Raw genomic sequence first — 27,539 nt, 5'->3', positions numbered from 1 at the left:
TGCCCAGGGCAGCAGTGGCTAGTCTCAGAGGCAGGTGAATGTGGACCTCACCTCCCCTTCCCATCGTATGGCTTCACAAGAACATGCTTAGACTGTAAACTTGGAGGTCAGGAACTATGATTCTTCATCCTCATATCTCCAGAGCCTGGTGTGGAATCTGATGTTTCTTGTAGGCTTGGACTGCCAAATGAAACAAAGGTAGAAAGGGAAGGAGGGGGAGGAATGGATCACCAGGAGAACCTGGTGATGAGCTGGGAGCTCCAGACAGGTGTCAGTCAAGCCCCTTCCCAAGTCAAACCAATGTGGCTCGTGCTTCTCTGCTTTCCTGACTCTCATGGGGTAACTATGCACAAGAAAACTCACCCTGTGGTCTCCTCTGATTCTTCTGGGTTAAAGGGACCAAGGCAGAATTCAACAAAGTCTCAATGCAGATAAACAAGGTAGAAGATATAAGATTCGAGGAGAGAACTTTATTCAAGAGACATTGCTCTGTTTGTCTGAGACCCACCCTGGTCTTGTCCCTAAAGTGAATGCCTCTGGTTCGCTGACTCATTAGATTTCAAGTGCAGTTCCTGGCCTATAAGCACCCAACCCGTCTCCCTTACCACTGCACATCCTTCAGCAGGCTGAAGTCAGCGCGCCCAGTGAACGTTTCCCCATCAGTAACAGGTTTTGAAGAATCTTGGATATTACACAGATATCCTTGAGCTCTTTAGATAAAGGCTGATTTAAAACAAATGCAACACAAAAGTTAAAACAGTAGATTGGCTAATAATGATCCAAAGGCTAGTATACATCTAAGCACATTTTTTTTTGTTGTTTATTTTTTAATGTGTTTCCTTCATGGTCTTTCTTGTGGCTCACCCCATGCAGCCTGTGTACTTGTGAAAGCCTTATCTGTTTTTGACATTGTTTTTGCTGAACTCATTTTTTCCGAGACCCTCTCTCATCAGATTCACCCTCCCAGCTGTAGTCGGCCAGTTTCAGTCGCAGAAGAGGCCGCATCTGCTTCCTGTGGGCCCCTGGGCAGAAGCATGCAGTGGTGTCTCTTGCTGATCTGGGCCCAGGGGCTGAGGCAGGCTCCCCTACCCGCCTCAGGTAAGGCCAGCAAACCTGGTCTAGGAACCTGGGGAAGGGGGAGAGCAGGGAGCAGGAGAGGGAGGAGCTTGGCAAGAAACCGGAGAGCTCAGGCAGGGAAGCCTGTGAGTGAATGCCACATTTGTTTGGGGGAAGAAAATGCAGGTTTTAGAGCCTTGTGAGAAGGGAATCTCTGTGAATGAGGCGTGGTTCTGTTTTGGGAGGTCAACAAACATGTTGGCAAACCCCTCCCCGGGTTGGGAGTGCCTGCCTGACTGATAGGAGAAAGGAGGCAGAGAGAAGGGAGTTACAGATGCTTCCAGAAGTTTTGCTCTTGTTCCAGTTTCCTCTCTTCTGCCCTTAAGGATAGAAAAGTGGGAAACTTCCAGGAAAACACTCTAAGGAGTTTTCTGTGGATCAAAATATCTTCTTCACAGATTTCAGACATTCTACCATTAGAGATTGAATTTATGTTACATTTATTTCCTTCTATGTTAAAAATCATAGGCAAGTGTTTCTGAGGGGGAGGATGGAACTATTTAAAAAGTGTAGTAGAAACAGGTTTATGTGTTGCTTTCTGAACCATCCTAGAGTGGAAAGATGCCCAAAGGTTGTTGGAGGTGATAACTGCTAAAGAGGGCAGTTTTTCCTGGGGAAAAAGAGTTTCTCTCTAGGTCTCCATTCTCTTGGCTTTCTTGGATTTCCTGAAGGTTTTTCCAGGCACCCTAACTGGCAATCAACCAGACAGGTTGTGTTTCAAAGGATAATGCACGCAGCACAGAACTAGGCTGTTGGAAGTTACAAAAAATTCAAGAAGTGGTATTGGCTGATGAGGGCTTTTATCTAAGTGGGAAGACAACATAAAGCATATGTAAAGAATCAATGCACTAATCATAGAGTGGTGTTACAGCAGAATATCTTGAGAGAGTAAAGAGTTTACATTTAGCACGTAGGCATCTAATAAGGTGCTAATTACGCAATCCAGGCATGGAGTGAAATGACAAGGGTCTGGGGTTGTCCTAGAGGAGAGGGTGGGGTGCGGCTTTGACAGGCCTTCACATGGGTGTGGGTGGCAGAGGAAGACAGAAGAAAGCAATGGAAGCAGGGAAGGAGATTGGCTGGACTAGAGCTGAGGTGCATGTTGGAGAAGGAGACTGGAAAGCGGGTGTGAGGTGGGGTTGGGAGCCTTGGATGGCAGGCGCAGGGAGGAGTATCTCTTGAAATGGGGAAAACTGGAAACAACTAGGATAGACTGGCAAAATTATCATTCCAAAAGTTAGGTCTGGTCTCAAAATCCCTTGGAATTTCCACCAAGAAGTTCAAGGCCAGCTGTTGACCCAGGACTCATGTGTGCTTTTCCTCTCCCCTAGGAGCTGTGACAGGGAGAATAGTAACGGTGGGAAACATTTCTGCAGAGGAAGGCAGCTCTGTTACCTTGCAATGTCACCTCTCCTCCACCACGGCCAAAGTGAGTCAGGTTAACTGGGAGCGGCCGAACCAACCTCTGGCCCGTCATCATGCAGACTTGGGGTGGCACGTCTACCCGGCCTTCAGTGAGCGAGTGGTCCCGGGACCCAGCCTGGGCCTCACGTTCCAGTTGCTGACCACCAATGACACAGGGGAGTACTTCTGCATCTACCATACCTACCCTGATGGGATTTACCAAGGGAGAATCTTTCTGGAGGTCCTAGGAAGCTCAGGTATTTCCTCTGGAATGGGGCAGTTGATGATTTCTTTTCTTCTCAGGTAGAAAATGCCATCATGAAACATTCTGTAGAACAGGGTATCTCAAACCTGGCTTAGCTTTGAAATCATACAGGAGCCTGGGCCTCACCCAAGACCAATTAAATCAGAATCTCTAGGAGTAGAGCTTGGATGTGATATGATTTAAAAGCATCCCACCTGTTGCTGGTGTGTGGCCAGTATGAGAAGCACTGTCCTTGGGTGATAAGCACATCTTATGTATATTTACCAGGGAGACCAGTTGGTGAGGTCATTTGAGAAGGGTTCTCAGTCCTGCAAATTAGAATTAGCCCGTAAGGTTATGAAAGATCAGAGCTGGTTAAAAACTAAGCACAGTGTCTTAAGTGCACATGTTCAATCACTTATCTTTGCATAATCATAGTTTCCAAAATGCCCTTACATTCATTTTCTACCTGGACATTCAAAACAATACTCTGGAAGGTGCCAAAGAATTATCATATCTGAAAGACCTGATAGCAGAGCGATTTAGAGCTTAGACTCTGACTCCAGATTGCCTGGGTCCTGATCCTGGATCTCCTCTTGACCTCAAACAAGATTACTCAATGTGTCTGGGCATTGGTTTTCTCATCTGTGATATGAGGATAGTTGTAGGTCTTTACAAGATGCTAACATGGGGTTAAATTCCTTCCAATGAGGAAATGCACTTAGAGCAGTGCCTGGAACATGGTAAGTACTGTATAAGTGTTAGCTCTTAAAATGATTCCCATTTGATCATTTGATGGAGCTGCAAGTTAAGGCTTGGAGTTGCTGCAAGTGGTAGACCCTATTTTAACACAGGTGTTCTGGTTCCACTAAAGTGTGCCCTCAGAACATGTATTTGCTGCTGTCCGTTGTGTTAGACATTAAGTTTTATGAGTTGGCAAAAATATGTGTAAACTGAGAAGCCAAAAGATTACCTAGAAGTTTCCTTTCAAATGCTACTTCTGGACTGGCTCTGACACAGGCCAGTGCAGCCAGTGGTTATGATCCCAGGCTCTGGACTCACTCTGCCTGGGGCATCTACAATGGTCAATTATTTAAGTTTTTCTCAGTGTTCTTCATCTGTAAATGTGGTGAATAATCTCATGAGTTGGTACAAATAGAGTAAATGCTGATTATTACTATCTAGTGCTAGTTAGAGGGGGCCTGGCACAATAAACAGGGCAGAGAGTTGGGATCCAGCAACGGGAGCCAAAATGACGGTCTTGATCCTTCTGGGCTCTACCCTGTGTCCTGAGCTGAGGGCCCCACACCGGACGGCAGGGGCAGCGATAAGGAGGGAGTTGAGGCAGAAGGGCCCTGGTGGGCACAGGTCCCAGGGAAAGGAGAATGGAGATGAGCTGGTCTGTCCAGGCCAGGGCACTCAGGGAAGCATCTGTGAGATCCCAATGGCACAGCTTGTTCCCTCAGTGGGAAACCGGCAAACAACGGCACAGCTCATCTTCCAGTGGGAAACTGGGGAAATGAGTGCAAGGAGCTTAACTGAGTCTCACGGACCCCCAGGAGAGCACGCAGAAGACATTTCGCTGAGCCCCAGTTCAGCCCCTGCCCAGAGCCTCCATGTTTCGAACCCCCTCCCCACTCTCTGCCTTTTTTCGCAGACACCAGGTGTATTAGTCAGCCAAAGGGGTGCTGATGCAAAATACCAGAAATTGGTAGGCTTTTATAAAGGGTATTTATTTGGGGTAGGACCTTACAGATACCAGGCCATAAAACATAAGTTACTTCTCTCACCAAAGTCTATTTCCACATGTTGGAGCAAGACGGCTGCCGACGTCTGTGAGGGTTCGGGCTTCCTGGGTTCCTCCCTTCCTCAGGCCTCTTTTTCCTGGGCTCAGGGTTCCTCTCTTCCTGGGGCTTGCTTCTGTTTCCTCTGTGAGCTTACTTTCCAGGGCTCCAGCTTCAGGCTTCAGCATCAAACTCCAGCATCAACACTCCGACATTAAAAGCCCTCAACTCTGTTCCTTGCCATGTCTTTTATCTGTGAGTCCCCTTGGTGGGTGGCGACTCAATGCCCCATAACTCAATCATGCCCAGATTACAGCATAATCCAGTATTTCTTTTTGGAATTCATTAATAATATTAAACTGACACCAGGGCATGCAGTATAGTCAGAAACTTGCAGCTCCCCTCCTGTTTCTCAAGCAGTCAGATGCATATTTGGAATGCTAAGTTTCCTTTAATCACTTGCATTAAGTCCAGCCCTGACTTCTTCCAGACCCTAATCTGAAACCTTAGCCCAAGTCCCTATCACTAACTGCAATATTTAAGCTATTTTTAACCTTAATGCTAAAATTGAATTTATTCCTAAAGCTAACTCAGGTTAATACGTGCAAGCCTTAAATACCCTCATGCAGAGCCCACCCATGCCAAAAGCCCTGAAGACTTTGCTCTGGGGCTGTGACTCTGAATGGAGAAATTGGTGTTTTTGTGTCTAATAAAAAGTTCCTAATTAAGCCGATATCCCTAATATCCTAAATTCCACTCTGGCCCTAATTGTTGCTGCAACTCTAGTTTTAAACCTAGTCAAATTCATTATCACACTCCTTACCTCAGCCTGATCATGGCGTAACCCCAGTTCTTCAACTATTCTCAAATTGCAACAGAACCCCCACCTCATCCTGGCTCTGTGTCCCCACACTCTGACCTGCATCCTTCTCTGGGTCCCCTGCAGGGGTATTCTCCATGACTGCTTTGCCTTCCATCTGCCCTCTTCTCCCCGCGCTAACTCTATGACTGTGGCCAAAGCCATGGCCACCCCAGCCTCTGGTGACGGAGTCCTCAGGGCATTAGGAACGTGATCTGGGAAATCAGGGCCCTCCCCCTCCTCCTGGTGCTGTGGAACACTGCAGGAACTGCCCTTTTCCTAAGGGATTGGATTCCTGGTCCACTTTCCTAGAAATCTAAGCCCTTATTCAGGGAAGTGGGGGCCAGGCCTCTACTGCACCCTTTGCCTTTCAAGACTTCCCTGACCCCTGAGTTCTGCCTCATTTCTTGGGGAGGAGGTGGGGGTGGGGAATAAAGTAGAATGTAGCCCTTTTTCCTTCACTGCAGGATGTGGTAGAGCCCCAGTCTTGTTTCTCTCAAACCCTCGTTGAATCACAAATCACTCATCTCCTCAGGGTTTTTCTGCCTCTTTCTCTGTCCAGTTACAATTTATGTCTTGATAGTCATCCTCCTGTTCTTGCTTTCATTTATGCTGCAAGTATTTATTGAGCACCTACTATGGTGCTGAGAAAACTGCAAAAATAAGGCTCCAGAGCCTTATTTCTTCAAGGGTCTCACAGCCTAGCTCGAAGATGGTCAAGTAAATGAGATAATAATGTCAGAACGTGATGAGCCTTGAAAGAGGTAAGCACAGGTGGTCAAAGAGAAGAGGGACATGGTCTGTGCTAAGTACATGCTGAGCAGGAAAAACTTCCAGGAGGTGATACAAAGACTGAGTTGTGAAGCATGCAGAGGAGTGGGCTAGGCACATGAGCAGTGTAAGAGAGTTCCCAGAAGAGGGAGAGCATGTTTGGGGGAATTGCAGTAGTTCAGCATGACAGGTAGGTATGAGGTGAGGGTTGGGGAGTGGAGAAGTTAGGGATGTGTCTGTGAAGAAAAGGTCATAGGGTGACCTTGCCTGCTCTAATACTCTTGTTACAATATCAGTACTCCTTCAGCCGCCAGCACTGTCCTGCCTCTCTTCTCTTCTCTGCTAGGAGCAGTTTGTGGAGGGGTGGAAAAAACTGGTGTCCCCTCTCATAGGATGGCCATGGTGGACAGCTGCCTATGTGATGGGATTTTTGAGCAAACCAGAAGCCCCCTTTGTCAAAAAGAGTATTCCTGTCAACCTCAACCTTTTTTGGAAGGCTTTAATTGAAATTAAATGCAATTTCCTGGAAAAGGTGTATGTGTGTGCATGTGCATGTGTGTGTGTGTATGGAGGAGTGGTGACAACAACTGATTCACCATCTGTCTTTATACCTCATGAATGAAGGAATGAAGGGCTTAGGGAACAGATTCCCATAGCATCTTGTCGGGGAAAGAATGAATTTCTGGGTCAAGGCACCATGGATATGGGAGAGGAAAGGGGCTAAGGGTTCAGAAGCAGGGAAACCGGAGCTTGGAATTTCACCCACTTCACATTCTCACCTACATTGGTGTCACATAGTCTTTGTTATGGTTCTGCCCTTGACCTTCAAGGAGAGGACTAGTAAGGTAACTGATAGTGAGTCTCAGGAAAGCACGAGCCTTTGGGTGGTGTTGGTGGGAGGACTCATGACCGCAAATCATATTTTAACAAGTCCTCCAGGTGATTCTGATGCTCACTAAAGTCTGAGAACCACTGTGCTACAAAAAGATGGAACCTGAGAGAGAATGGTGAGCAAGGACTTGGAAGTCAGCCTGACATTCTGTGGAATCTGAACAAGTGATAAAACCTCTCTGAAACGGTTTCCTTGTCTTAAAATTGGGTGACTAATGGAACTTGTCTATAGAATTGTAACATATTAAAATATGGGAGTGCAGTGGTGGTCATTTTCCCAGTTCCCAAATGTAAAATTAGAACAGACATACTTGGTACTTGGCACAACTCCCATATAGGCTTCTTGACCTGTGCACTTAAGGCTATCATAGTATAGAAGCCCAGAAGTCTCTGAAACTGCCCCTCAACAACCAATATAGTAAATCAGAAACAGCATCACATCCTGGGGGAATGGCAGAGGTTAGAGTCTCCCTCAGTGGGCCCATTGAAGAAACAAGTGATAGAGTATCTCATATTGAAGGTAGAAGTGGGAGAGATGGGATTGAGATAAGCAGATCATGGTCCAGACCTCCATGTCATGCACTGGCACCTCTTCATCAGATCCCACTTATTGTCACTCCTGACCAGCTGAAGAAAGAAGAAAAGGGTTGAGCTTGTTCCATGTGGCTTCATTATATATGGTTATACCAAAAACAGGCTATTGGTATACTACACTCCCATAATGTTTGGCCTCAAAAGAGGGGAAACTTTGGACTGTGCACATGGTCATCTACATGATGTGAAAAGAGAAGAGGCTCAAATTAAAATATATCCATACTTGAGTGGTGTAGTGGAGAATGGCTTAGCTGGTTAGTCAGGGACAAGAGAGGGGCAGGTTTGGAAAATCAAGGACAAGAAGATCTGGAGTAAATGCATGTGTATGGACATATGTGAATGACACGAAGGTTGAAGATCTTTTTATAGCAAGTAAACACCTCCCAGAGAGCATCCACCATGGAAGAGGCACTGTACTGCCAGGCAGACAAAATGACTTGACCATTTGATGTCAGCAAGCCTTTTTATTGACCATCTAGTGCAGGCTCAAAGGGCACATGAACAATGTGGCTCTTGTGGCATGACAGTGGATATGCATGGACCCAACAGCATGGTCTGCTACTTACTAGTCTGATCCAGCTATTATTGATGCCAAATGTCCAGACTGCCAGCAAAGAGAACAACACTGAGCCCACAGTACAGCACTGCCATTGATGGCAACCAAACACCCGTTTGTTGACAAGTTGACTATATTGGACCTCTTCCACCTAGCTAAGGGCAGAAACTTCATTTTGATAAGAATTGACATATAATCTGGGTTTGAGTTTGCTTTTCTTGCTCACAAGGCCTCAGCCAGCCCCATTATCTGATGCTTTCAGTATGTTTGATTCATTGGCATAGGATCTCACATAATATTGTTTTAGATCACGGGACACACTTTACATCAAAGGAGATATAGCAGTGGACCCATCATGACTTTAGCATCCACTGGTCAGATCACATACTGCACTATCCAGAAGCTGCTGGCCTGATAGAATAAACAGCCTAATGAAGGCAGAGCTGAAGTGGGGTGTCATCTCAAAGGCAATATACTGTGAGAATGGAGCTCCATGCAGTATATTCTCTAAATATTCTTAAGATCCCCTGTCCTTAATAAGTATAATATATGGGTCCAGGAACCAAGGCATAGAACCAGAAGTGACCCCTCTTACTGTCACTTCCACTGACCGTCTCGGGAATTTGTGCTTCCTGTCCCTGCAACTCTGGACTATGTAGGTTTACAAGTCCTGGTTCCCAAAGAGGGAAGCTTCTGCCAGGTGTACCATTGAACTGTAAGCCATGATTCTTATCTGTGCACTTCTGGCTCCTTTTGCTAAGAAACAAGCAGACAAGAAGAGTCTCCACCTGGCAGGAGTAATTGATGCTAATCATTAGGAAGAGATGAGGCTGGTATTACAAAATGGGGGCAGAGAAGAATATGTTTGGTATCCAGGTAATCTACTTGCACACACTTTGCTACTCACTGGCCCAATTTTAATGGGAACTGGCAAGTGCAGCAGCCAGAGTCCCAGAAAGGCCTGGTGACTAGGGTGTCAGACCTCTTATGGATGAAGGTCTTGGTTGGATCAACAGAGAGGCCCTCAAGTTAATTCCACTAATATTCTGCTTTCCTTCGAAAAGAGAGACACATCAGAATCTTGGAATAGCCAGAACTTAATATACAAAGAAGTAAATCTGAGCAGTGAAAGGGATGGCTGTGATGCCTTGCCTGGCTATTTTTCAGGACTGAAGTAGTTATGGCCACAGAAGCTGGGAGAGTTGCTAGAAAACATCACTCAGCTGTCAGCCCTGACTGAAGAGTAGTACCACTCACCCAAGGCCATTCTCCTCTTCCAGGGCAGCCTGCATCAGTGACTGGGCAACATCTCTGAAGGGCCACAGGAGCTGCAGAGCTCTCCATGACACCTTCCCTGACACTGCATCACAGCCCAATTTCTTTGTCTTCCCATTCCTGCTTCCTTCCCTTTCTTCCACAAGGATCCCAAGAGAACTCCCTAATAAACTTCCTGTATGTTAAACTTATCTCAGAGCTTGCTTCCTGGGGAAATCTACATGCAGCAATTAACCTGAATAATGAGCACTTAGTAAAAGGCAGTTGCTATCATGATCAGGGAAGCCTTCGTGATTAAAATCATCCCCATTCTGGAGGCTGATAGGGTTTAATTAATGGAGGACACTGAGATGGAAGAAATAACCTTAGAGTTGACAATATCCCTGAATGGTCAGAGTGTCAATCTTGGGCTTCTTTGGGTCCATCAGAACTGGTTACCAGACATGAGTTAAGTCTTAACTTTACCACTAAACTGTGTGAACCTGAGGAGGTTGCTCAACCACTATAACCCTTGGTGCCGATTAAATAGACTAGGGGAGTAGATGTAGGTCAGTGGTTGAGTGCCTGTTTCTCACTCAATCCCTGGGTTCAGTTGCTGGGTTCAATCCCTGGAACCTCCAAAAAAAAAAAAGAGAGAGAGATTAAATGAGATAATGTGTATTAATGGCTTAGCACTGGGCCTGATACATGGAAAAGGCCAAGAAAGGGCAATGATACTTACTTTATAATTGACTGTGCTAGTCCAGATGACTGCACTTGAGCACCCTCAGCCAAAATTACCTGTGGTAGGCAGAATTCTAAAATGGCCCCAAGATTCCTGCTCCCTGGTGTATACGCTCCTTCTCTTAGTAATTCAATCAAACACTAATCTGGGTGGACTACAAAGGGTTTTGCAGATGTAATTAACGTCCCAAAGCAGTTCACTTTAAGGTAGGGTGATTATTCTTGGTGGGCCTTACCTAATCAGATAAGCCATTAAAGAGAGTCAACATGTGAAAGGGATTTGATACAAGGAATATTCTCCATTGCTGGCTTTGAAGATGGAAGGGCCAACTTGACAATGAATGTGAGTGACCTCTTTGAGGTGACAGTGGTCTCTGGTGGGTAGCCAGCAAGGAAATAGGAACCTTTGTCCTACAACCACAAGGACCTAATTTCTGCCACAACAACATGAGTTTGGAAGAAGATCCCAAGCTTCGGATGAGAATAGAGTCCAGCTGATACCTAATTTCAGCCTTGTGGGATCCTGAGCAGAGAAGCCACCCATGCCGTGCCTGACTTTTGACTGATAGAAATGAGAGCTAGTAAATTTGGGTTGTTTTAATATGCTAAGTTATTGATAATTTGAAGCCATTGAAAAACAATACATTAACCAAATTCACTTAGTGAGAAACTCATCATCCCAATACCAGGCCACCTCAGGAGCATCCAGTGTCATCTGCTGGAACATGTGAGAATTTGATGCTTGTGGGACTCGAGACACTAGATTCATACTCTAAAGCTCAGGACTCAATATTCTGCATTAGGATGTTACAGTATGTCTGCTATAGTAACCATTTGTTTTTACTTGATCCATAATTAATATAAAGAGAGGAACAGCTCTTCCCCTTCCCATATCTAGGGTTAAGTGGTACAAAAGTCGATGTCGATAAAACCACACAATAATTAATATATATAATTTCCTATAGCAACCAAGAAAATAATTGTTATAGGCTTAAGGTGAAAGATTAACAGGAAGTCTTAAGAGTTAAACTGGAGCTTACAGAAAGCCTCTTTTTTTTTTTTAAGATTTTATTTTTTATTTATTTCTCTCCCCCTCCCCATTGTCTGCTCTCTGTGTCCATTCACTGTGTGTTCTTCTGTGTCTGCTTGCATTCTTGTCAGTGGCACTGGGAATCTGTGTCTCTTTTTGTTGTATCGTCTTGCTGCATCAGCTCTCCATGTGTGTGGTGCTGCTCCTGGGCAGGCTGCACTTTTTTTTCACACAGGGTGGCTCTCCTTGAGGGGCACACTCCTTGTACATGGGGTTCCCCTATGCGGGGGACACCCTGCATGGCACGGCACTCCTTGCGCGCATCAGCCCTGCACGTGGGCCAGCTCACCACATGGGTCATGGTTTGAACCCTGGACCTCGCATATGGTAGGCAGATGCCAAGTCTGCTTCCCAGAAAGCCTCTTGAAAACAAATTTATCACTCCACCTGACCAATGTTTGCATTCCTTTTTTTTTTAGGAGGGACTGGGAACCGTACCTGGGACCTCTCACGTGGGAGGTGGGTGTTCAACTGTTTGAGCCACATCTGCTCCTAGATTCTTAATATCTTAAGGTGAATGTCTGGTGAATATTTTTCTGCCTTTACCTTTATCTACATAATGAGATTCACTGACTAGCTGAGTGCATTGTGGTCTCATAGACTTTCATCACACAGAGTTTCACACTCTCCCAAGGTATTAAAATTTTGTGTATTCCTCAAGCTACTAAAATGTTCTATCCTCTCAGTTTGACTTCCATTTAATTATGTTGAATTAAGAAATTTGGTACTTATAATTATTGTTCTAAATTTCCTAGAGGAAGAAGGTCAACTCTAGGACCCCTGAGGTGTGGGAAGCTTCTGGAGGTTTTAGATGGGAGCACCCTGATTCCCAGGAAAATTCCTCCATTGCAGGTGCTTCTTGATTTACTAAAAGCCTGGGTTAGGAACTTGGCATAGACATTTTCTGGACTCTCTATCCGTGGTAATTTGAAGTTTCTATGGACCCTAGAAAGCCCTGTTCTTAAAGCAAATCTTAAAGCAAAGTAAACCTATTTTGGTGGGAACTTCCTTTTGATTAGATACTTGGGTAAGGCATGACCCAGGGTGGGTCTCAATCCTTTTACTGGAGTCCTTTATGAATAGGGTGAATACAGAGAGAGACAGAGAAAAAGCTCCTGAAACAGAGAGAAAAAGCCTGGAGAGGAAGAAGCTGAAATGAGCAGAACCCGAAGAGGGGAAGCCAGAAGGTGGAGCAGTGAAACCCATAAAAGAAGCAGATGCCTCGTGTGCTGGTCTTCCAGGGAGAGTGCATCACCAGATGATGCCTTGATTTGGACACTTTCACAGCCTCAGAACTGTAAACTTGTAACCTGATAAATCCCCAGAGTAAAAACCAACCCATTTCTTTATATTGCTTTTGGCAGCTTTTAGCAAATGAAAACAATCTTTTAATAGGTACAACTCCTCTCTATGCCCAGCTTCTTCACTCTCCACTTTAGTGGCAGGACTGAAGACTGGTTTGCTTGTTTAAAGTGGTTGAGCCTTTCAGAACTACTCCCAAGCTAAATAACAATTATCATTTTGGACTGATCAGTGTGCTCTTTCCACCAAAGTAAGGCTTTCCTCCATGGTTCCCTAAATCTGAGGATGGACAGATTGTAGCCAGGAAAGGGGGAAAGGCATGAGGGATTTTTAAGTCCATTTTGAGAACACCTTGTTGTGCCTCTTCACCTTGACCCAGGCTATTGCAGATAGGTCCTAAGCTTTACTCTTCTCTAGATTTTCCCAACATATAAGACTCAGCCAATAAAATGTTTGCAATTAGTTATGCCCCTAAAACAGAAACCCACCAATTTGGTACACTCTCTCACTCTGGACCAAATGAGAGAACCTACAGATTCCCTCAGATTGGTAGCACATTGGATTACCACCAATTCAGATGATCAGTTTATTCCAAAATGGTAGTTTCAAGTAGAAGGGCATTCATCTTATGAGAGAAACAGACAAGACATTATAGTCTGACTCTTTTGAAAATGAAGCAGTAGAAATAAGAAACTTTAAGTAAATTATTAGAGTATGGTACTCCCATACTTTTAGAGCAGTGTTTATGTTAGGTTTTCGAAGTCACTTTACTTTTCAATTCAATCCGACATGTGTTAAGCCTATTACAGCATTCCAGTGACTAGGTGGCATGTCTGAGGCACGTGCCCCAGCACGGCCTTCACTGCTTTTCAGATGCCTCCACTGCAGGTCACCTCGAGGAGCTGGTGTTCACAATACTCTCTATAGCATGTTGGTCTTACTTATAAATGATCTAAATTACATGTTCTAAGAAGGCTCTGGGAACCTGAAAGAAATTTGGTTAATTAAAATCTTCCACCTTATTAATGAGTAAATTAAAGCCAAATAAATAGATTAAAAAAACCAGCAAACCAGTCTACTTGTCTTCTGGAAGGGGTGGAGTTTATGGTTTTGGTCACTTTGTGATGACTTTATCTCTTGGCCCAAAGGAATGAGGTGAGCTTTCCTTGCCCAGAACCCAGAGGAAAGCTGTGCAGTATTGTAAAACAAATCTGGCTGGTCAGTGACTTGGCTGACCCTCCTGTGGACGCTGCTTCCACTGGATCTCGGCCTTTCATTGTTTTCCCTCCTGGGGGCAGAACTACTACCCTCCTGGGATGTGAGCAAATGCTGAGTGTGAGGTTCTCGGTTATGCTGGGGGTAGGCTGGCCAGGGGAACTTGGATAAATGTCGCTTTCTCGGCTCTCTTGCTTCCTCCCCTCAGTACTTCTCTATCTCTTAGAGAAACGCAAAGCTCTTACTTCTCCATTGCCTGGCTGTCTGGGATACCCTCCCCACCATCTTTTCTAGGCCATTGCCCTGCTTGATGTAAGTGGAGCACAGGTTCTGGGTTCCCCTCGTATGGTCATGGGCTTTCAGTTCCCTCTGGACCCCAGGGCAGCCTTGCCTTTCTTCTAGGCAGGGAGCTCCTGGCTGTTGGCTGTGCAGATGCCCAGGCATTCTTAGGGGTGCTTCAGTGAGGCAGAGAAAATGGCCTCTCCCAAAGGGCTGAAGAGGGCTTCTTATACTCTTTCAAGTCTACTTAACAGCATAATTGGGTTTGAAAGTGGAGAGGAATGAATGAAGGGGTGGGCAAGTGAACAAGTGCACTTTACACATTTTGTCTTATTTAATTCTGATGAAGACCTCATGATGTAGTTACCACTGTCCCTCTTTGAAGATAAGTCCACTGAAACTCATAGAGGATGGCCATCTTGCCTGAGGGCACAAAGCATGGTTGTGGCTGGGCCTGGGATTTGAACCTAGGTCTCTTTGCCATCAGTGTCCTGAGTCTTGGGAAATGTGCCACTCCCCCTCACCCCCTTAAGGACTGTGGGTCTTCTGCATGAAGTTTTGGTATTGGGGGCCAAAAATAAACTCGATGCCACCCCCCACCCCATGCCCTAGCAGAGCACTGGCCAGGGGTCTTCACTGTGCCCTTGGCTTGCCCTGTAACCAGTGGGACGGCCTTGGACTGCTTACTGCTCTTTGGGCCTAAGTTTTCTCAGTGCTTTAGCATTGAGGACACTGAACCAGATTCCTCTACTATCCCTTCCAATCGTGTGTTTAGGGACTCAGTTCAGGGTCCTCAAAATGTAAACCTCCCCGAGAGTTAGGAATCTGGTGATTAGCAATCTGTGGAGCAGCTGTATCAACAGCTAGTGGCTTCTCTTCAGCCCTTCAGAAGAGACAAAAAATGCTACTCATGGAAAGAGGGTCCAGGGCAGCCTTGGCATACCAAGGTGTAGGCAAAAATAAAGAGATGTATTGTCTGTAGTAAGTTTAATAGCATTAATAAAACTGCTAAAATTAGCCTCTTTTTTAAAAATCATTACCATATGCTCCCAATTCTAAACAATGTCAGTGATAAAATATTCCTCCCTGAATATTTTGTCCATCTAATTTCTAAACAATTGCTGTAGTTACTGCTGAGTTTTAAGAATTTATGAAATTTGCAAGTGAGCTAATTTTTATTACTTCTCTTCTACTAATCATTGTATTTTACATAGAAGTTCATTCTGAGAACTTCCAGTTATATAGTCCTTTTCTGACCCACGTGGACTCAGTCATTTGGTTTTGAAAATATGTTTGTTGGGAAAAATTCAAGCTCACTTGAAGCATGGTCTGTATCCATAACCCCTGTGGGTTCTACATACTCCTGCCTTTAAACAGTAGATCATAAATAATGATATCATAGGGATTGTAAAGATGAGGAAACAACTGGAGTTATTCAATTCTGTCATTTTATGTGACCTCTTAGAGGTTCTATTTGTATTTAAGACAGTGAAACAGTAAAAACTGTAAGAGGTAATATTTTTGTTTGGTAAACTCAAATTTTCATTCATATATGAAATATTTTCCTGAATTTTATTATTATTAAAACAAAAATTTATTCTTTTTAATTTTTAATTGTTTTCAAATTAAAGAATGAATCAAGGTAAAATGTTACATTATGTCTTTTGAAGGTGTTTCAGTTTTATTAAAATTCACTTATCGATTACTAAACAATTATTTACAGAAAATACTTTGATGTCAGACTCTAACCAAAGAATCAGAGTTCAAGCTGAAGGGGAGATTAAAAATTATTGAATAAAAAGTCATGCTTTTTCTTTTTTATAAAATAATATTAATTTCATTTTTCATTTTAATTAAACAATTTTTGCTGGTTATAAAGTTTAAGAAAAAGAAAAATTCCACAGTCTGCAGATGGTGGCATTTGTTTCAATTCGTGTTTATTATTGAAAATGAGTTTGTGATATAGAGGAGGGGAGTGTTCAGAATGATCCCTTGTGGGAGTCCAGTGTGCTAGGGGCATCACTGGTTGAGAGCCCCATAATGGATGGCAGTGGTGGACCACACTACAGCTCTGCTGTCCAAAGGGCTAGGTTTAAATTGTCCAGTCCTATGGTTAGAGAGAGGCCCTGATCAATTCCCACCTCGTGCCATGAAGTTGGGGCTTCCCTGGGGAATGATTGCTCTTTGCTGCAGGCCTCTGCCACTCACTCTGTCTCCTCCTCCTTCTAGTGGCTGAGCCCAGTGCTGGGTTCCAGATCCTGTTGCTTGGAGCCATGGGCACAGTGCTGGCGGTCATCTGCGTAGCGGTCATTGGGGCAGTCACATTGGCTAGAAAGGTAATGGCTCCATTGGCAGTTCTCAGCCATGGCTACCCCCACTGCTCCTCCCCCGGCCCTCTCAGGTCCTTTTTCTACCCAGGTATCTTGCCACTCCTTTTGCCAAGACGTTTCTGTATCAGAGACTCAGATGTGATAGCCCCTGTTGCACGTTGAGCTTTCTCAAAGCACTTGTTTTGCCTTTTAGTGAAGTTATCTATGCACTTCCCGTGCCCTTCTCCTCACCTGGGAGCACTGGGAGGTTAGACCTGTGTCCTTCCCATCTTGCTATCACCTAGAGTTTGATGTCTCTACTATAAGTTTGATGTATCTCGGGCATCTTCTATGTGCCAGGGGCTTTCTGTACATTAGTTCATTTAATTTTCACAAGCTTTTCTTAGTCCTGAGCTACCCTGCTAAAGTCTGCAGGATGTGACATAAGTCCTCAAAAGATTTAGGGGCCAAAGGATGCATCGTAAAATCAGGATATTGTAAAACCTCTGTTATGCTAGCTTAAGAGGTCATGTGGCTGAAAAAGTACTGGACAAGGGTTGTAAGATTTAATTTCTAGTCTCAGCCCTGAGTGTGGGTTGTTAGGGAAATTATTTAATCTTTCTAGTTCTCTGTTTCTTCATTTATCAAGTGAAGATTACAATTCTGTTTGTTTTTGATCACAGAGCTGTGATGATCTGGTGGCATATTGCATGTGAAAGCTTTGCAAACCATGAAGAAATATATCAACATACTTGTATTATAAACTAGCAATTGTTGATTGCAATGAGTGAAAGGATTTCTACTTCTTGATTTGTCTACTCTTTGGGGCACTTTATGCCAGACCATGTCACCTTAATTTAGGTTACCACATAAACATTTTGGAGAAGGCAAACTTGCACGTTTCCAACACTGTTTTCTATCTTCATCTTCGACCCTTCTCCCTTGTTCCTGATTCATTTTCCCTCCAACTTTGCTTCTACTCAATTAACAACGTAACTCTGCCTCCCTGATATTACTCTCTCTGGACTATGTACTTGGTCCTGTTATTACTTATATACGTGGATTTACAGCTGCCATCTTATTTTTTTCACATTTGTTTTGCCTGTTGTTTGTTCCTTTTACTGTCGCTTCTTGCCTTGTTTTTTAATTAAGTACTTTTTTTTTTTTACTAAAAAGCTCTATTAGTTTGTTAGCTATATACTCTTGTTATTCATTTAATGGTTGGATGTTCCCCTTTTCCCCATGTATGGTTACCTGAGTAAATTACTGCAAGTATGTTTGGGAAAGGATGGAATCATTGCCACATACCTTTGCCATGGTATTTCAGGGTCCTTCCTCACTGGGGGCTCGGGCTCTCCTTCAGCTAGCGGGTTCTGAGTCTGAGAGCTAACTCAAGTCTAGAAACTGGCATGGGGTCTTGACTTTCCATGGGAGCTTCTTTTGATTATGGATATAAGCAGTACCCTTGCTGACTCTCCCTCTCTGTCTCCCCTAGGAACACTGTTCTAGCGGGCGTTTCAGTATCCCTGTAGGTCATCCTTAGCTACCTTTCTGACCTTGCTGCCTATTATAATAATTAAACCCACTTTGGTTATGTGCTGCTCTCTGCTCTCCCCTGTTGTGGGACCTCCTCATCTCCATTGTCACCAGGGATCCAGTTCTATAAAAGCATCTTCACTGTCATCCCTCACTTACAGAGGAGAGACACCACCAAGCTTCTCAGTAGTCCTTGTGCTCTCTTCACTAGCACATCACCCACCACCTTAGTAAAAGCGTGTCCTCTGAACCTCCTTAGAAACATAATTGGCTCTTGGGCTTTTGAAATTATTTAATAGAGAGATCAGCAAACTCTGTAAAGGGCCAGACAGTAAGCATTTTAGGTTTTGCAGGCCATACATTCTCTGTTGCAACAATGCAACTCTGCCATTGTTGCTGACTGTAGACAATATGTAAGTGAACAAACATGGCTGTGTTCCAATAAAATTTACTTATGAATGCAAATTTGAATTTCATATAATTTTCGTGTTTTGATGAAAATTCTTTTGATGTTTTTTTCAACCATTAAAAAATATAAAACACATTTTTAGTTCATTGTATTAGTCAGGGTTCTCTAGGGAAACAGAACCAACAGGAGATACCTGTAAATAGTATGAGATTTTATAAAATTATCTCATGTGACTATGGGGATACACAAGTTCAAGTTCTGTAGGGCAGGCTGCAAACCAGGGACTCTGATGAAGATCCTGGTTGAATTCCCAGGAGATAGTGGCTGTCTGAAGTAGAGATGAGAATTCTCTCCCTGAATACTGAAATCACTTCTCCTTTTAAGGCTTTCAACTGATTGGATGAGATGTCACTCATTGCTAATGGCAATCTCCTCAGTTGATTGTAGATGTAACCAGCCATCTATACAATCAACTCACTGAATCTATGAAGTGCTATTTTATTGCAATTAGACCGGTACTTACTTGACCAACAACTAGGTATCATTACCAGGCTGAGTTGACACAAGAGCCTAAGCATCATATTCATTGACTGTACAAAACCCAGCAATGGCCCAGATTTGATCCATGGACCATTTAGCAGATCCATTCTAGTATTCCCACTTGGGCTGAGAATTTCATTTCCTTTCTCCATAGTTTTCCGAAGTATTGCTGCCATCTCTATGGATTACAATGTATTAGACTTGTCTCCTGGTACCCTTGGGAGAGTGTAAAATTCTGTGTTATGGGCCATGTCTCCATATTGATGAGCTCTCCTTCATCCAGTTTTATATTGCACCAACTCTTTGATCCAGATCCTTGGGATCCATTCCTGGTCCCTCTCAGTGCATGTTAACCAGGGCTTTGGCATATCACCTCTCTTCTCCCTAAACAGACTCAGCATGTCCTCACTGGGTATATGCTGAGATTTTACCAAATTACAGGTTTGATGACCAGTAGGAGAGGTAGACAGAAATACTGAGAGAAGCCTATCTTCCATAAATGGGGAAGTGGGCCTCTTCTGCAGTTCCAGATAATACAAAGGAATCTAGAAGTTCAAGGTTCTCAAATGCACCTACTCCAAACTCCTCATCCCAAGTCACAGAGACCCCTCCTTTCTTATCAAGGCCCTGCTTTTGGAAAAGGAGGCTTAACTAGGCTTAGAATCCAACCACATTTGCCATTCTGCCACTCTCACTATTAGGGCTTGTGCCTGATCTTCAGCTGCTGGTGAAGTGTTTCTTTAAATGCTGCCAAGGAGAAGCTTTGACTCTCACACTTTACATTAAGTTCCTGATTAATAGATCTGAGTCTATCACTTTCTCTCTTCAGCATATCAATGGCATTTAGTAAAAGCCATCCAACCTCACAGTCCTAACGATAGTTACTATTATATTTACCCCACACTTTTCAAATGCCAGAGACAAAGTTTGCACCAAGTTGCATAATCCCCTCCATCTGTCTCCCATCCCATTTCACCACCATAGTGATGGGTCTGTATTGACATCCAGCTGATGTCAGAACCTCGTCCTTTGAATTTGCCTCCTAGAACCATTCCCAGGACCTAGTGTTTAAGGTCAGGCCCCCAGTTCCTGACATGAGAATTCTTGTGAGAATGGCTTATTGGGGTGGGCTTTCAGATGAAGGGGAGTGAAGGAAGCAGGATAGGGATAAGGCAATAAAGCTCACACAGATATGTCTCAGCTGGGTACTGGGTTGAAACAGGGATTGTCCAGAGTTGGCCCTATCGTGAGGCAAGGGAGTCTGCTTTTGAAGTCCTTGTGATCCATCATTGATGGCTGGCTGCTCACCAGGAAGGGGCCAAGAGCAATTCTCCAGAGAAGGGACAGCTGTGAGCCACTCACAGCCTATACTGGGAAATGGGGGCACTAGTCAGGTAAAGGGGATCTGATCAGACCCTGAGAACTGATAGACTGCATAATTTAGGAGCCTGGGCTTTGGGATAAGAAAGACCTAGGTTTGGGTCCTTGTTCTCTCACGTGGATAGCTGTGTCACCATACTTTGCCAAGCCTCAGTTTTCTACTTGTCAAGTGGGGATAATTATGGTGCTACACTCATAGGGTTGTGGTTAGATTTAAGGGAAACCAATGTAAGACACTTGACATTTTTCCCCAGCATGTATTAATAACTTATTTATTAAGTTCTTATAATTATTATAAATTCTGTTTACCATAGTCCTTTATATTACTTAGTGCTCAATAAATATTTATACTGCATTAATTAATTATGAAGAAATGAATGAATGCCATTTGCTAGGCAGTTATTGGGAAAAGTGCCCCCTGGAGACCTTTCTGTGGAGGAAAGAGAGATGGTATGTCCAGCCCCTGGACAATGACTTCTGCCAGCTGTCCATTCTTCTCATGTTCTCACAGAGAGAAATGTTTGTCCTGGCAGGACTCAGCTGCAATCTCTGTAGCTCGCTTTAGGACAGAATCAGGGTTGGGTCCTAGACTTATTTTTCACTGAGCACATTTATGGAGGCTCCATACAGGTTGGAATGAAATGGAACAGCTGAGGGATCCATCTCTAGCACATTTGCATTTCCCAGAGGACCTTTGGAGACCAAAATAGTCTTAAGATTCAAAGACAAGGGTAACTTATCTGACCAACAATGGGATCTAGAACACAGTAGCACACAGTCACGATTAGTTCTTTGAGAAAGAATTATTCATGTTTTAAAAATGGATCGGACTGCATTGAGGAATTTATTCCTTTTTTTTTTTTAGGAGGTACCAGGGATTGAACTAGGGAATCCGGATATGCAAAGCAGGTGCTCAGCCAATGAATTACACCTGCTTCCCAATTTACTACTTCTTTTAAGCACATCATCGGCATGTCCTTTAAAAACCATGATTTCTCTTTATACTTCCTTTAAGGTTCAGCCACTGGTACTGTAAAGGAATGAATAAGACAGGTGATGGGGGAGGGGTGATATTCTGGGGGAAGGGATCCCATGACTTGGCTTTGTGCTTCTGAGACTCTGACCTCTTTCTAGGACCAGCTCCTCAAGACCTGCAGAGTGGCACCATCCCTAATTTTTGGTATTTCTTCACTGTACACATCCAAACAGCCCCACCCACCCTCCCTCTCAGCCTCTCTGCACATATCTGTACGCTGCTGGGCTTGAGACTAGCAGAAGGCGGTGCTGTATTTCCTCTCTTGGGCATAGAAGGGGAAAGAGGAGAGGACAGAGTGAGGTTGCTTTTTCCTTGTTGCTGTTATTTTCCCAGCCTGTAATTCTTCGTGATTTTTCTCATTCAGACCTATGGTAGGGTGAGTAACCTGCTGGGAAGCAGTCTCCCGTCAGGCTGAGAGGGTGTCAGCTTTGCACTGGGATGTCATTCAGCATTTCTTCCAACATCCTGCTTGTGCCTGCTGCTTTTTGACTTCCTTACCTTAGCACAACCCTCACCTCCAATGCCGTCATACAGATGTGGATGGTTGGTTTCCTTACAGGCTTGATTTTCCCAAGCCTCATAGCTCTTCCCAACTGTTCTGCCCTGTTGTCCCCATAAATGCAATCGTAGTTGTCTGACCACGAGTCCCTACTTTGATTTGGAAAATCAGGTTAATTTAGGTATGGGGCCATAGAAGATTGTTTGTGTGTGCATTTCAGTTCTCAGGTGTGTCCTCAGACACACGTTGAGCATCTGTTATGTAGTCTGAGGATACAAAGAAGAATATAGCACAGGCTATATTCTTAGGAAGCTCACAGTTTGGGGTCTGTAGATGACAGAAAGATAAACAAAAAATGCCAGAAGCATTGAATGTTACAATAGAGAACACCGAGGATGATGCTGTAGCACCGAGGAAGGATGTGGCCCTCTTGAGGGTGCAGAGAAGGCTGCCTGGACAAGGAGCTTGGGGCTGAGTCTGGAAGAGTGAGTAGTCAAGTTTTAGGGGAACAACAGGGAATGGACATTGGGTACTGCATCCATAAAATTGGGGCGTCAGGAAACCGCGTGTGGCATTTGAGAAGCTGCAAGTTGAGAAGCGGTTTGGTTGAGGAGGAAGAACATGACTGGGATCGGAGCCATGCTCTTTGTGTACATCCGAACAGCCCACCCCCCCTCCCTTTCAGCCTCCCTGGATTTGTCTTCCAGCAAGTGACTTCACCTGTCCGTGCCTGTAAGTAGACATCTGATAGGGATGTCGCTGGGATTAGAAGTGATTTACGTCGAGAAGCTAGCCCAGGACGCGCTCTTGTACCCATCGGCTCCCCGGACCATGGCCTTGTGCCAGATGGTGGAGCATGTTGGTGGGGAGCACAGCAGAAGATGAAGCTGGAAAGGTGACTATGACCGAGTCACAGAGAGCATTTTGGGGCTAGCACAGTCTCCTTCGAGGAATGTAGTGGAATTCTGAAGTTTCTTACCAGAGGAATGTACCTCTACACAAAAGTTTTTGTTCAATTTAAGGGGATTTACAAATGCCCTGGACTCTACCTGTGGATTCCAGGTTAAGTACCCTCTTATGGAGAGTGGGAGCCATAGGAGGTTTTAGGCAGAAGACTGGCACGGTCCAACTTTTGTTTTTGAAAGACCATTCAGCTGATGGCCATGTGGAACCTGGGTTAGGGGAAGGAGGGAAGCAGGAGAGTGTGAAGGAAGCAGAGGTGAGAGACAAGGCACAGCAGGAGGGATGGAAAAGAGGGACAGGCTTCAGAGTTATTTAGGAGTAAAACTGGATGCAATTTTACGGCTGATTGGAGTTCAGCATTAGCCTCCTGGTTGCTGGTCACCTGGTGCCACGAACCAGGACAGAGACAGCAGCAGCAGGAGCAGTTTGTGGGGAAGGGAGTATGGTGGCTCCGCTGGGGACAAGCTGAGTACACCCTGTTACCAGGACACCTGGACCTGGAGCTCAGGGCAGGAGCTGGGGCCAGTTTGGGAATCTCCAGAGGACATGGCGGCAGTTGTAGATGTACTTTTTGATGAAGTGACTCAGAGTTTTACGTGTGAGGAAACCGGGGGCAGAACCTTGGGGGCCCCATTCATTTGGGGAGCTGGTGTGCAAGGAGGAAGAACAGTCCTGTGAGGAAGATGAGGGGGGGGCCTAAGGAGGAGGAGGAGTGCCAGGAGAGGATGCTGCCCTAGGAGCCAGGGAAGAACATTTTCAAAAGGGAGAGGTCAACCATGTCAAATGAGGCACAGAATAAAAGAACTGAGCAGGCCTCCGAGCTGCCCCATCAGGCTTAGTGAGCAGGAAGCAATGGGACGCAGGGTGCGGTGCAGGCACAGCAAGTCTAGTTTCAGTGGAGCGCTTAGTATTGGCATCTAGGTGTAGCAAGATTGAGAAATTAGACAGTAACTGATGTGGGTAAGAACACACATTTGCCTCTGTGTGTGTGTGTGTGTGTGTGTTTAAGAGAGGGGCAGCAGACTTGGCCCAGTGGTTAGGGCGTCCGTCTACCACATGGGAGGTCCGCGGTTCAAACCCCGGGCCTCCTTGACCTGAGTGGAGCTGGCCCATGCGCAGTGCTGATGCGCGCAAGGAGTGCCCTGCCACGCAGGGGTGTCCCCCGCGTAGGGGAGCCCCACGCACAAGGAGTGCGCCCCGTAAGGAGAGCCGCCCAGTGGGAAAGAAAAGTGCAGACTGCTCGGGAAAGGTGCCACACACACGGAGAGCTGACACAACAAGATGATGCAACCAAAAAGAAACACAGATTCCCATGCCGCTCACAACAACAGAAGCAGACAGAGAAGAAGCAGCAAATAGAGAACAGACAACCGGGTAGGGGGGTGGAAAGGAGAGAGAAATAAATAAATAAATAAATCTTTAAAAAAAAAAAAAAGAAAGGAAGAGAGAGATTCATGTGTGTATCATGTTGGGAGTGGGTTCTGGAACTATACCTCCACATTCTCACTTTGCAGTTTGTTTGCTTTTAGAAGTCTCTCAGAATCCAGTCTGCAGAAAGCGGCCTCGGGAGAATGCCATCTGAGCAGGAGGATTGGACTCCCAGGGTTCTCTCAGCCCCTGGAAGCTGTATCCAAGCAGAAGCTGCCCCTGCTGACCTCCGCAGAGCGCAGAGGGAAGATGACTCTGCGGAGCCGCACGACTACTTTAACGTCCTGAGTTACAGAAGCCTGGGGAGCTTCAGCTTCCCAGTAGAAACTGGTTAGTCCCAGAAGTGTCTTCTGGGAGACACACACCTCGTCTTTGCTATTATGGACTGATGTATCAACATCTCTACTCTCCATCTCTGCTGTGTGTGTGTGTGTTGGGCATTGAATGGGTTTCCCTGCTGTGTCTTTGTGTATGAGTGTGTTCAGTTGAGTGAATGGATGCCATCCTCTTCTCAGTTCCTCCCCCCTTCCCTTCCATTCCATTGCGGCAGACCCTGGTTGGGTAGCTTGAATCTTGATCATGAATGCAAAGTTTAAACAACAACAACAACAAAAAAGCTTGACCAGTTTTTGAACATGGCAGATTGAGCGGGTGCTTGTGGCTCTGAGAACATTTCTTCTAACGGTGCTGGACAGGGTTTTGGGTTAGGCTTTGAGCTGGATGGTGAAGATGGCATGACTTCAGAGACATCCCATCTCATTGCTCGCTGTCATTTTCATCAGCAGTTTTATGAATAAGGCATGGTAGCAGGCTCCCTGGGAGATTTGAAAATAACTAAACCACAGTCTCTGCCCTTTAAGAACTTACAATGAAGTGGGGAGACAGCACCTACTTTAAAAATATGAGATAAGAATACATGGCACAGGCCTTTGGAGGAGATGTCTCCTTGAGTGAGGTGATCAGGATAGGCTTCCCTGTGGTGACATCCCCTGGGAGGAAGGTGGGCTTAGGTAAGAGGAAAGCAAAGAGTCTGGTGGGAGCAGGGTCTTTGGGAAACTTGTGGGAACTAAAGTCCGTGGGAATTGAAGCGCCCCCACCCCAAGGGAAAGCTCTGGTACCAAGGGATCCAAAGAGCGATTTTATTCCCTGGGCAGGCAATTTCAAGTCTCCTTTTGTTGTGACTCATTCAGAGTCCACTAGTGATGGCCCGATACAGAGAGTTCGGCTTCTCCAGCAGTGGGCACTGGGGAAACCCGCAGGAAGCCACGAATATCTGCTGGAGGGAGCTTCATCTCGGCACTTGGGCCGTGATCTGCTTTTCTTATTGAGCCATTGCAAAAAGTCTGCTTTCCTACCTAAAGGAAAATCTGGACTTGTTAGATAGGGTTCTTTCCTAGGACAACAAGGTAGGGAGGGGATCCCAGAGGATTTTCAAAATGGACATCCCCAAACTAGCCTCTCTGAACGACTTGATCTACTGCCTGATCTCTTCGTGCTGGAATGGAAGTGGCATTTGAGCCACTCATTTCTGTTCAACTGGCATTCAGGTTGAATTTTAAAGGACTTCTGTCCTTCTACCACTTTTCTTAGAGGAGAGCAGGGAGGTTGGATTTACAGGTGACTGGATTTCTTTTATGGGCACAGGAATGGAGGGAGAATGTGAAGCAAGCCTGCCTTTTGTCAGCAGTGAAAATGACCCTTTGTGCTGCTCCTTCAGAATTAGGCAGGCTTTCAAAGGAAGACAATTCAACTCTTACTTGTCCTCGGATTTTTATTTTTCTCACTTTTCTTCCAAACAGCTATGTAATTAGGGCAATGAGCTGAAATCTGTCCCGAGCTCCCACTTCTTTGGAGGAAAGATAGATACGTGTAAAATGCTATTATTTGCCATGGCAATTGACAGCATTTTTCTTGCAAAATGAGTGCAAACTGGCTTGGAGAAGAACACAAGACACAAGTTGGAAATGAACAAAAATGTAATTTCAAAAAGGGCGTGGTGTTTAGAAATGAAGGAATGTATATTGGGCCAAGGCTGGATTAACTGTTGTGTGTTATTTACCATAGTTATGGTAACTGGGAAAGATTTACAAAATCCATTAGGATGGTGATAAAATATGAAAGGGCATATTGCTTTTGGAAATGAGTCAGATTACCAAAACAAGATTCAATTCAACAGAAATTTTGAAGTGGAATCCACTGAACTACATTCTCCTCTGAAAACCAGAGAAGACAATCCCAGAAAAGCCAGATTCATGGAGATAAGTGCTGGCTAATATTGTAGCCAGTCTCCACCTGTAACTTTTTTCAGAGCACTTGTAGTGTGGTTAGTCCAAATGGAGATGTGTTGTAAGTGTAAAATACACACCAGATTTTTTTTCTGAGGTACCAGGGCCAGTGATTGAATCTGGGCCCTCAGATATGGGAAGCTGGGACTCAATCACTGAGCTACACCAGCTCCCCTGAGTTGTTTTTTTTTTTTTATTTGTTTGCTTGTTTGTTTTTAGGAGGTACTGGGGATCAAACCTGGGACCTACTATATGGGAAGCAGGCAGTCAAACACTTGAGCCACGTCCATTCCCCATGTACCAGATTTTGAAGACTTAATATGAAAAGTAAGACCACGAACTATCTCATTAGTAATTTTAAAATATTGAATGCATGTTAAAATGATAATATTTTAGAATATTGGGCTAAATAAAAAAATTATTAAAATGAATTTCACCTGTTTCTTTTGACATACAGCTACTGGAAAATATAAATTTGCCTAGGTGACATGCATTATATTTCTATCAGACCACAAACTTGAGACTTTAAACCCAAGCCAAACTGGTACCGGGGGAGGAAAGGAGTCATGTCCGTCTCTGCTGTTGGTCTCTGTCTCTTTCTCATTTAGAAAAGTGTTTGAGGAGACTTTTTCCTCATTATTTCTTTTGAGAAATATATCAGGAAGTGTGGTGGTTTAAAGATGTAGGTACCCCAGAAAAACATGTTCTTAAATTTTATCTATTCCTGAGGGTGTGAACCCATTGTAAATTAGTCCATTTGTTAAGGCTACTTTAGTTAATCAGGATGGGTCTTAATCCTCTTCCTGGAGTCCTTTATAAAGGAATGAAATTCAGACCCACACAGAGAAAGCCACGGGAAGAGGAAGTTGAAATTCATGCACACAGAACGGAAGGGAGAGACCAGCAGATGCTGCCATGTGCCTTGCCATGTGACAGAGGAGCCAAGGATAGCTGGCTGCCAGTCTTCAGGAAGAAAGCATTGCCTTGATGATGCCTTGATTTGGACATTTTCTCAGTATCCAAACTGTGAGTGAATAAATTCCCATTGTTT

The 27,539-nt window shown here is 44.6% G+C and overlaps 1 protein-coding gene across 1 annotated transcript; it reads left to right on the top strand.

The window, feature by feature from the left end:
• The first annotated feature begins 743 nt into the window (after positions 1 to 743).
• On the top strand, positions 744 to 27,539 carry TIGIT (T cell immunoreceptor with Ig and ITIM domains). The gene is made up of 4 exons (XM_004475620.5): positions 744 to 1,098; positions 2,448 to 2,777; positions 16,333 to 16,439; positions 24,305 to 27,539. The coding sequence occupies exons 1-4, from the start codon at positions 831 to 833 to the stop codon at positions 24,536 to 24,538; spliced, it is 939 nt and encodes a 312-aa protein (XP_004475677.2). The 5' UTR covers positions 744 to 830; the 3' UTR covers positions 24,539 to 27,539.

The sequence above is a fragment of the Dasypus novemcinctus genome, chromosome 4, assembly GCF_030445035.2.
Source record: "Dasypus novemcinctus isolate mDasNov1 chromosome 4, mDasNov1.1.hap2, whole genome shotgun sequence".
NCBI lineage: Eukaryota > Metazoa > Chordata > Mammalia > Cingulata > Dasypodidae > Dasypus > Dasypus novemcinctus.
The sequence above is the reverse complement of the archived record's forward strand: the minus strand, read 5'-3'. Positions and strand labels throughout refer to the sequence as shown.